The sequence below is a fragment of the Phaethon aethereus genome (assembly GCF_964289735.1).
Source record: "Phaethon aethereus genome assembly, chromosome: Z".
In the NCBI taxonomy this organism is placed as follows: Eukaryota; Metazoa; Chordata; class Aves; order Phaethontiformes; family Phaethontidae; genus Phaethon; species Phaethon aethereus.
Window position 1 is genome coordinate 15,277,642 of NC_138577.1, and position 10,116 is coordinate 15,287,757.

At 40.4% G+C, this 10,116-nt stretch overlaps 1 protein-coding gene across 1 annotated transcript in view; it reads right to left on the reverse strand.

Annotated features, from left to right (window-relative positions):
• Window positions 1-9,203, reverse strand: part of CPLANE1 (ciliogenesis and planar polarity effector complex subunit 1) — a gene marked incomplete at both ends in the record, with an annotated part of 63,083 nt that extends 53,880 nt beyond the window's left edge. Inside the window, 10 exons of the mRNA XM_082013756.1 lie at window positions 77-229; window positions 1,757-2,006; window positions 3,436-3,618; window positions 3,814-3,917; window positions 4,692-4,848; window positions 6,250-6,356; window positions 6,712-6,941; window positions 7,793-7,912; window positions 8,105-8,240; window positions 9,123-9,203. Coding sequence (XP_081869882.1) covers window positions 77-229; window positions 1,757-2,006; window positions 3,436-3,618; window positions 3,814-3,917; window positions 4,692-4,848; window positions 6,250-6,356; window positions 6,712-6,941; window positions 7,793-7,912; window positions 8,105-8,240; window positions 9,123-9,203 — 1,521 coding nt within the window. The remainder of the gene's footprint in view (window positions 1-76; window positions 230-1,756; window positions 2,007-3,435; window positions 3,619-3,813; window positions 3,918-4,691; window positions 4,849-6,249; window positions 6,357-6,711; window positions 6,942-7,792; window positions 7,913-8,104; window positions 8,241-9,122) is intronic.
• Between the last annotated feature and the right edge of the window lie 913 nt (window positions 9,204-10,116).

Sequence of the window (10,116 nt, forward strand, 5' to 3'; positions counted from 1 at the left end):
ATTATTCTGTATGTTTAGAATCCCTTAAAATTAAATCATCTACATAATTATAAGGGGGAAAAATGCTACTAAGTACCAGCAAATCCATGGTCTTCTCACTCATTTCTGTTGTGTCCTCTTCCAGGAATTTCGGAATGGTGGAAAAGACAGAACTTTGGTTTGGAGTGTGTTTTAACAGACAAGCTTTTAGAGACAACAGTGATCGTAAACACAGAGGTCTCCCTTTAAACTAAAAGAAATAACAATAATGCAAAGCATATTCTTTGTCTCTAGCAAGATCAAACCAGACAATTTCTAAACAAAACAAGGCAATCGGTCCCTTCTCTAAACAGGTTCAGTTTACAAGTCCCAGGCAGGAAGGGAGAACAGGTCAGCAGGCATATCTCGCACAGAAACATAGGGTCATTTGACCACGCTTCAGGGGTGCAGCATTTCCTCAGCACCAGACAACTTAACTTTGCTTCATGCTGAGAGAATCTGCTTTCTTGAGCTCTGAAATGATCCTACAAGTTTGCCAGGACCAAGGGCTTTCTTGCATTCTTACTAGTAAAGTATCTCTGTAAACCCCCAAATCCTTGCCCACTCTTCCTGCTTATGCATGAATACCATCATAAGCCACTTTGCCAAAAATCCAAAACACAAACTGAATTAGAAGACAAGTCGCATTCCATCAGCAAACGCAAAACCTCTAAACTTAGTATCCATTGTACCTTATGTGGTTGGCAATGGTTGCAGGACCTCTTCCTTCAAAGGCTGCCCTGCTCCCAGGCTTAGCTCACAGAATCACAGAATCATTAAGGTTGGAAAAGACCTCTAAGATCATCAAGTCCAACCATTAGCCCAACACCACCATGCCCACTAAACCATGTCCCCAAGTGCCATGCCTACACATCTTTTGAACACTGCCAGTGATGGTGACTCCACCACCTCCCTGGGCAGCCTGGTCCAATGCTTGACCACTCTCTCCATAAAGAAATTTCTCTTAATATCTAGTCTAAACCTCCCCTGGCACAAATTGAGGCCATTTCCTCTACTCCTATCACTTGTTACTTGGGAGAAGAGACAGACATCCACGTTGCCACAACCCCCTTTCAGGTAGCTGTAGACAGCAGTAAGCTCTCCCCTCAGCCTCCTCTTCTCCACACTGAACAACCCCAGTTCCCTCAGTCACTCCTCGTAAGACTTGTTCTCCAGACCCCTCATCAGCTTCGTTGCCCTTCTCTGGACACGGTCCAGCACCTCATAAACAAAAATGGTTCAAGCAAGCTCTAGATGACCTCCTCAGCTGAGGACCTAGCGGACACATGCACACAGCACCACTGGGACTACTGCTGACTGCTGTAAAACAGCAGCAGCCTAAGATAGAGAGCTTTCACAGAATCTTTTCTGCCTAATTCTGCAAGGATGACTTGGTCAGAGTAGTGTAACACCTGTCAATGCTCTGAACCAACTCTACAGAGATCGAAATCCCAACTTCTTTTACAGTTCCAGAAAGAATATATAATGGCAGTTTAGACTGTTCCCTTTACTACATTTTACTGAAATGTCACGCAGACATCGAAGGAATAAAAGTTCAAAGGGAACTGTGTATTCATTGTTTTCCAGATCAACGCTGTTCTCAAAACACCTTTGTAATTCAAAGGAATATATGCAAATATCACACTAAAACCGAGTACCTCAATTTAGTTCAAAATGACACATTTTTATATACATGCAGTTTTTTACTTAAAGCCTACAAAATCGTTCATAACCCTACCTGGGAGCTCAGCAAATTCCGACGGATATTTTCAAGCCGTTTGGCTGAATCAAGCAAAAGGGATCTTATCAATCCTGACGGTGAGAGGTTGTTAGGAAATCTAAGCACCGTTATCATGTACCCATCAGAGACAATGAGGTAGGGTAATCTTGAGTGTGAAGCAACAGAGAATCTCTGTCTTGTAAGGTCGCTTTCAGAAGCTGAAGAACCAAGAGACTGACTAGAGTCTTGACAAAAAGATTGCTGCTGTCTAAAATAATGACACATCAAAAAGGAAGAAGCAACTGTCATATGTAATAACCATGAACAGAATAGAGAAGGAGTAACTTACAAAACTTTAATAGCACTCACTGTCCCACCAGGCCCATTCAGAATTCTAACACAGTGTCTAGATTTTTGCAGGAGGAACACTCTGGATAACACTCTTTCTGTTTGCAAGATGCAAGTATTTTGCTGCAGTTGTAACTTTTTTCAATTAAAGAAAAATAAAAATTGCTTTTGGTATTCTCTTATTATTTCGTTAAGAAGTATTATATGCATTTTTTCACAATTTGACTTTGAATTTCTGTATCATGCTTCCTTACCTACCTCTTATTGTGTGTGACAAGTGCTTGAAGATGAAATTCCAAATAACTTATGTCATGTATGAAAAACAAAAAATCCCTCAAGATCGGAATCTTAGTAATTCAGAATCAGTTCACACATTCAATAGAAATATTTTATATCAACACACAAGTCCTCTCTTACAAAAGAAGTCTTACAAAAGCTTTTCTTACAAAGAAATCATTCCTTTCCGAGGTCTAGAAAGCTGTGTTGTGCATGTACGCTCTTACTAGCCCCACAACACTTTGAAAGAATGTGTAAAATTACTGGGGTTTCTTTATTTCTTAATAGTTCAAAAGTTAGTAGACGATTTGAACACAAAGTAGCTTCATGCATTCTGTAAATAACCATAATTAAGGTACTTCAACATATTTCAGTTTCTGATTTTTCAACCAGACAAGGTAAGGAGGTATTATAATGCATTTACACGCTACCCAGCTTTAGTCACTCACAATTAATAGGACTTTTTTTTTAAACATTAAAGTTTAGATTCTATTTTGTTTTTTCTTGTTGTTCTAGTTATAAACTTCTGATTGATGCTAAAAAGTGTTAGCAGAGTTCCTTCTATTCCCTCAAGCACCCAGCAGCATAACTTCAAAATTTAGATCTGGACTACACCAAAAAAAAAATTTTAAAAGCTAACCACTTTTTGTCCATGTAAATACGTTATTTACAAGATCTTACACGGAAACGTGATATAAAGCTCTAGAGGTAAAATTAAATAGCAAGCAGAGAAATACCACTGCATTAAAATAAATCTGCACTTTTAGTACTTCTCTAAGTTTAGCTTCTTCTTACATCATAAAAACATGCTATTTCTAATTACTAATAAATTCAAACACTTTTAAAAGAACAAATCACGTAATGTATACTTACATTGCCACAATGCCAATGTTCATCACAACAAACCCATTACAAGAAATAGAACTATGAATGAGAAGCAGATATTGAGAAGACACATGAAAAGCGAGAGAGTGAATCTGAAAGATGAAGTTTATGTAAAATTGTAAAATATATGCTAGAAAGTATGGTATGATCATATGACAAAAACGTATAAACATTTTCAAACCCTTTACCTGTATGTTATGAGTGGATGAAATGGAATAAACTCTGCTGGTCCAAATTCTACAGAGCAACCAGAAGTAATCAAGGTCAGCAATTCACCCGTACATGTCAACAAAATCAAAGATCCACGTTTCAACATGCAAGCCAAGAAAAGGCTATCGGGAGTCCAGCTCATATCGCCAACCCAGTAAGATCTAAATTGGGCAGGAAACAATATTGCACTCTGTCAAATTTCTGCATTAAAAGGTTAGGACAGTTAAAAAAAAAAAACAACAACCACAAAACCCAAACAAAACAAGGACCAAAAAAAAAAAAAAAAATCACACCCCAAACCAACAACAAACCACCAAAACCCCACAACAGCAGCAGAAACAACATCAATTACTGACCTGACAAACTTGGATGGGACCGTGCTATTCTTGCTACTACAACCTTTAAGGCTACCGGAAACAGTTACAAAATTCAATGTGTTCAAAAACAGAATTTGAGTTGCCTAGAAAGGAGAAGTAAGCATAAGGAAAACATAAAACATTTGTCTCAAAATGTCATTATTGTAAAAAGCAATTTCTATTAGCAAGTTATGCATTACATTCAATGTACTAGAAACACTATCATACATGAAAGTGACGTTGCACTTCAATATTGATTTTTTAAACTTCTATGCCTATTTCTACATTTGAAAAATAATTAAAGATTATTACATACTCAGTATATAATTCCATATTCTTTTTAAATAGAACCTGTTCTAAAATCTTCAAAATAATACAAGATCACTCTTCTCCAGTCTTGTTGGTGAATAACAAGCGGAGCTTTGAAGGACTGCATCATCCCATTCTGGTATGCTAAATAAGCTGGTCCCTATTCCCTGTCATCACTAGCACTACAAACTACATTCAGATTCGGCCTCCGAGTTGTTCGACGGAATAACATCATGAAGTGGGAACATAACCTCCAATACAGGTTAGGCTGAGGCCTGACTCAGAATCACCCAGAATCTTTGCAGACACAATGCAGTAATTGAAATTAATTTCTTTAGTATTGTATTTTTTGGAGATTAGAAGTGACAGAGGCTGATGTGAATTTCTTAACAACAGCTTTAAAAAAACATAAATCACAAGTTGTGGCAGAATTTTTTTACATATGGGTATCAATCTCAATATAATCACATGCTGAAAAATGACTCCTAAAAATGTATTATTAAATCCTTGTTTCCACTTCATTCAAATTGAACTATTAGCTTAAATGGCATACTGTCTATCATTCATACCTTTGGATCAGTTTGATTAACAGCTACTGCAAGTAGAAGCCCATCTCTCGCAAATGCACATAGCAAAGCTCCTCTTGACTTTACAGACACACACCGAGGAACCAAATTAACAAGAGAACAAGCCTGCTGTACCCAGTGGATCCGGTAGGGCAAAGAACTGAATACCAATAAAAAGGCAACAAAACCAAGAGGTTACTCAGTTATGCTGAACGGGAAAAAAGCCATGCAGGACAAAACCACGAAAAATAAAAATCTATTTTTCTACAAAAACCTTACAAATAAAAAATATTTTGCATTTACACAAGTTTAAAAATTGTGTCTGGGCACTGAGAATTATTTTTATGGGACAGGAATTCGAGCTATCTGTATAGAACATGCAAACAAATATAGACACGGGCCATATAATAAAGGCACTTGCATCCTAGCCAGGAACAGCTTTGTCAGACAGCGTAACATCATCCAACACAGGAATACTAAGAACTCCAAAATGAAAATCAACAGTACGCTGCGCTAAACAAAGCCGTTGTGGATGCCGCATCATCCAAAGTTTTCAAAGTCAGGTGGGATTGGCCTTCCAACAACCTGATCTAGAGAAAGTTGCTCCTACCCATGGCAGGGGGGTTGGACTAGACGATCGCTAAAGGTCCCTTCCAACCCAACCCATTCTATCATACTAAGAAGATTCAAAACTTGATAGGAAACGCAAGAAAGATTTCATTTGGAAGCATGCCACCTAACAGACAAAAAAAAGGCATTAATATGAAAAAATGGATTAAATAGTAGTAAACAATGAAACTGAGCAATAGTTGGCATACAAAAAATTGTGAGTAACATGGCTGAGAAATCTGGTTACAATTTCAGGCTGCACATACTACGGTATACATGCATACTGCTACACTGGGCATGTTATGCTCTGGTTCATTTTTTGTACTACCAGAAAGGCATCCATTACCGTGCTACTGACAAACTGAGCAAAGACTAATGCTGCTTAGTAGGGCAAGGAGGACATCATTTCTGAGTTAGTATCAAAAGCAGATTTTGATAAAAAAAGCAGCAAATTTAACAAAAGCAGTTGTACCACATCAGGGGTAGGGCAAAATTTTAGTCAGTTACTCAAGTGATACCTGCAGAGGACACATACATACGTGTATTTCGTGTAGGAACAGGAAGAGACTATACGTGTGCTCAATAAACTCTATTACCGTGATGCAAAAAAACCCCTGACACTAACACACCTGTGTGTACAGGCATACGTATGTACACATAGCCACCCACATCCAGAGATAAACGCGCTCAGTTTTATTTAAGTGTGAGCTAATAACGAAGAATGAAATATATATATATAAAAAAATAAAAAAATATATCATACATATAAATCATATATATGCCTATACTGTCCCCACATGCACATGTGGCACACTATGTACATGCATATGCAAACACAATTGGACATCAATGTAAATGTGTTCAATTGCAGCTCTGAATCCCAGCTCTAAAGCACCTCATAATAAACATCTTCCTCTAAGGCTAAGGTAACTTGAAACATCTTTGAACTTACCTAACATATTTAAAGCTATTTTCATGCCATCGAACAATCAAAAGTGTGGGCAGCAAACATTCTCCAGAGTAAAACACAAAAGAGCACAAACAGCAATCACCCAGTATCTATGGAGAAAAAAAAACAAACCCACAACCAAAACCAGAGCAAACCCAAAAACCTGCTTACACACAGTTTTCTCTTTAATTATTTATATATTTAGATCAATAGCTATGACAATTCAGATTAAATAACATAATGTTGTCATTCAGAAATATAAACGCTGGCAAGAATATCACTGGGGCAGATAAACTTTGATCTGATCCAGAATGGCTGTGCTTATGTTGTCATCTAACACAAACTGAACAATTAAGCCTACGCACACCACCAAACAGGCAGACATTGCTCTCAAAATTCACTGCAGCTTCTGTGGCTCTAATGTACTTAAGAGATTAAATGATTGCTTTGGGGCTTATTTTTTACCTCATTTTGTATGAAAGCAGCATGCACTCCAACTTCTTTTTCTTCAGTAGAAGGCAACGTGACTGATTCGTCAGGCAAAATTTGCGTCCAACGCCCAGGAAAAGAATTTTTATACGGGGATGTATTTTCATGTTCTGTGCTCTCCCACAAAAAGACACATGCTGTAGGAGTAGTTAACAGCACCTTTCTGCCATCTCCAGATACATACAAGCACAGTCTCATTAAACACTCTGGGGAAAAAAAGACAACAAACACAACCACGTGTGAGAACAGCTTCTGCTCCTCTCTCAGATTTAGACTTAAAAAGAAGAGAGAAAGGAAATACCCTTTCTTCTCTATCACAAGAAATCCAAGCTGCCACCTTAAGTATCTTTCATTCCCAGTTTCATCACTGACAGTAGACCTTGGGCAGCAGTAACGTCAGATGGGACGCCCATCTTTATGCATTTTATGAATTATCTTTCCCAGAAGACTCAGCCACTAGAGCTGTTTCCTGAGATCATCTTTCTTGAAAACCATCTTTCATGAAAACTATTAATAAGCACGTAAGCGCTCTGCTATCTATTACCCTCAGCTCCTAAATGCACTACCGATCCTCCCTAAAATGACAGAATTGCTTGTACAAGACTTCACTTTACAACCTGGTATCAGTGAGATCATTCAATACATGACAATGTTCAATACTTAAGTTTGCAGATACGTGCCTTTATTCTCTCCAGTTAGAATCTGTCATCAAAACCTACGTACAAAATACTATTCAACGTATGCGTGTAAGGTTTACATCAGACCTACATCTGCTCTAAGGTATAGATAACCTAGTAAGGAATGTTTTTCTACAGCTAAAAAACAAAAGATTTGCTGTATTTAAAAATTAATTACTATTTACGGCACATTACTAAATGCAAGAAACCGTACCACTCGAGTGACAAAAAGGTCATTTGTCAAAGCTCAGCTAGCACACAAATTATACAAATGCAGCACAATGTGAGAAAACAGCTTCTACTTTGCAGTAACACTTAGGAAAAGGAAAAGCACTTTTGCTCTATTCCGTTTCTCATGAGACTAAGTGAAAAAAGCCTACCTTGTGCTGCTGCAACCACTTTCCTAGACTCTTCGATTGCTGGCACAGTCTTCAAGGAGTCCTGATCTTTATTCCAGAGAAACAGCTCTCCTGTTGTAAGTATTCCTGCCAACCAAGCACCTGGGATCATCAGGGGAGAGATGTTTTGAATGATATTATTGTGAAGTACTTAAAATTACTTCCCTTCCATCTTAGCCACAGCTCTAAAGCTGGCAGGGAACTGACAGATCCTTTAGATATTCTACCCTTACAAGTGTTACAACTACAAATAAAATAACATGAGTTTATCATACAGAAAATATTATACTTAACCATTTCTTGATGTTGTTAAAACAGCTACATTTTTCAACAGTGACTGCAGCCGAGGTATTTTCTTCTTTGTCTTCCCTGATGCCAGGTTAATTTCATTTATATGTTTATCATCTAGAAGAAAAATAGCCTCTCTCTCCTGCTCAAAGAAAAAAAGGGCATTTCATTTCTTAGAACATTATTTCCTACGTAAGCCTGCAAATAATGCAGAGATAAAAATGTCTGGGAAAAACAAGTTAAAAAAACAGAAAAAAGAAAAGACGTTACAGCTGCAACTCCCACATGAACTTCATTCTTCGGCATCTTTGCTTTACAGTACATCATATTTAGCATCAACCTACACTGATGATGAATTTGGTTCACAGCTTTCAAACTATCACACTAATTTTACAATCATGATGAAATAGTTCTTTGAAGTACCTCAACTGAACCACCTGCCAACAAATGACAACACAACAAAGGAGACACTAGTTATCTTGTCTTGCAGTGTTTAATTTAGTGAGATTTTTGCCAATGATTTCAACAGCAGGAGGAGTTGGCCTTAAGTGGTTACCTGCTTAAACGTGAATATTAAAAGACAAGAAAAACAAGTTTAGTCTCCTTTTGTCAAAAGAGCTTAAGCAAGCATGTCTTTCAACAGGTGCAGGATGGAATGGGAAAAAAAAATCTCCACTTCCAGCAATGTACTGTTAAAAAGCTTATGAAAAACTAGAACCATTAAAACAACAGTCTCACATAAGCGACAGGATTTTCTATTTGGGGGGTGGGGGTGGAAGACAGAAAAAAAAAAAACCCAAAGACTTCCCACTGTCTGTCTGAAAGATTTTGAATCTCCAGCCTCAAGTTAATAAGATAAAAAACAAGCCATTTATTTCAGTTACTCTTAGGGGGGGACATTCAAATCACTTCATGAGTGATGTACAGACACCCCCCCCATCAGTAAACACAAGTGCAAAGTACTATATAATCAGAAAACCTACTCTTGCAGAATTTTATTTAAATAAAAGTTCATTACACTTACCTGTCCAATCCATAAGATGCGAGGCCATGGTTTTCTCTGCTTGATACACGTGGAGATGAGAACATCTAGCTTAACCTCCATTCCTATTAAACCTCTAGGTGACCATCAGAAAGAAAAGCAAGTAGCAGCTTTTTCATCTATCTGTCGAGACTCTGAAGAAAGACAAGACGAGCAGTTTTTACTGTTTGGGGGGTGGCAGCAGAAGACGGCAATCTAGACACAAACTCCTGACTACAGCAGCTTCCTGATGCTCACCTGGATGTCCAAACTCAAGCAGCTGCGTGCAAACAGCTCACACGCAGCCGTGCGCATCACACGCCCGTCCCAGAAGCTGCCGAGAGAAAGGAGCCGCGAGACAAAGCACCTCGCTAAAAGCTCTAACAAGAACGCAGAAAGCGAGAGAAACCTACCGAAGCCGCCTCAGCGCAAGAGGTCAGACACTCGAGCCAAACTCCGCCGGGCTCCTCGGGCACAGCGGCCCGGCTGCGCTTCAGACCGAGCCCACGCGAGGGAGGGGGCAGGCGGAGGCATCCCCGGCTCGCAGCCACCGCAGGCCGCGGCGAGGCCGGACGCGCTACACCCCGCCACCGACGGGGCCCGTGCCGCGGCCAGGCCGCCGCCTCACGCCTCGGGGGCTTCACTCTGGGGGCGGCGCAGCGCCCGGAGCGAAGCAGAGCTCGGGCAAGCCGCTTCCCCCTGCGTGGGCAGTCGGGGCCGGTGCCCCCCCGCTCCGGGCGCTGCCCGCGCCCAGCGCCAGCGCCACCTCGGCCCGAGTCGGGGCACGGACGGTCCCTCAGGCGAGCTCCGGCCCTCAGGGCGCAGACAAAGGCAGACGGCGCGTGCCTGCACCGACGCTCGCCACAGCCGGCAGAGCCGGGGCGCCGATAGGCCGCCGCGTCATCCAGGAGCCCCCGCCCCAGCCCCGCAGCCGCAGCCCCTGCCCCACAGCCCCTGCCCCACAGCCTCTGCTCCCGCCCCAGCCCCGCAGCCCCCA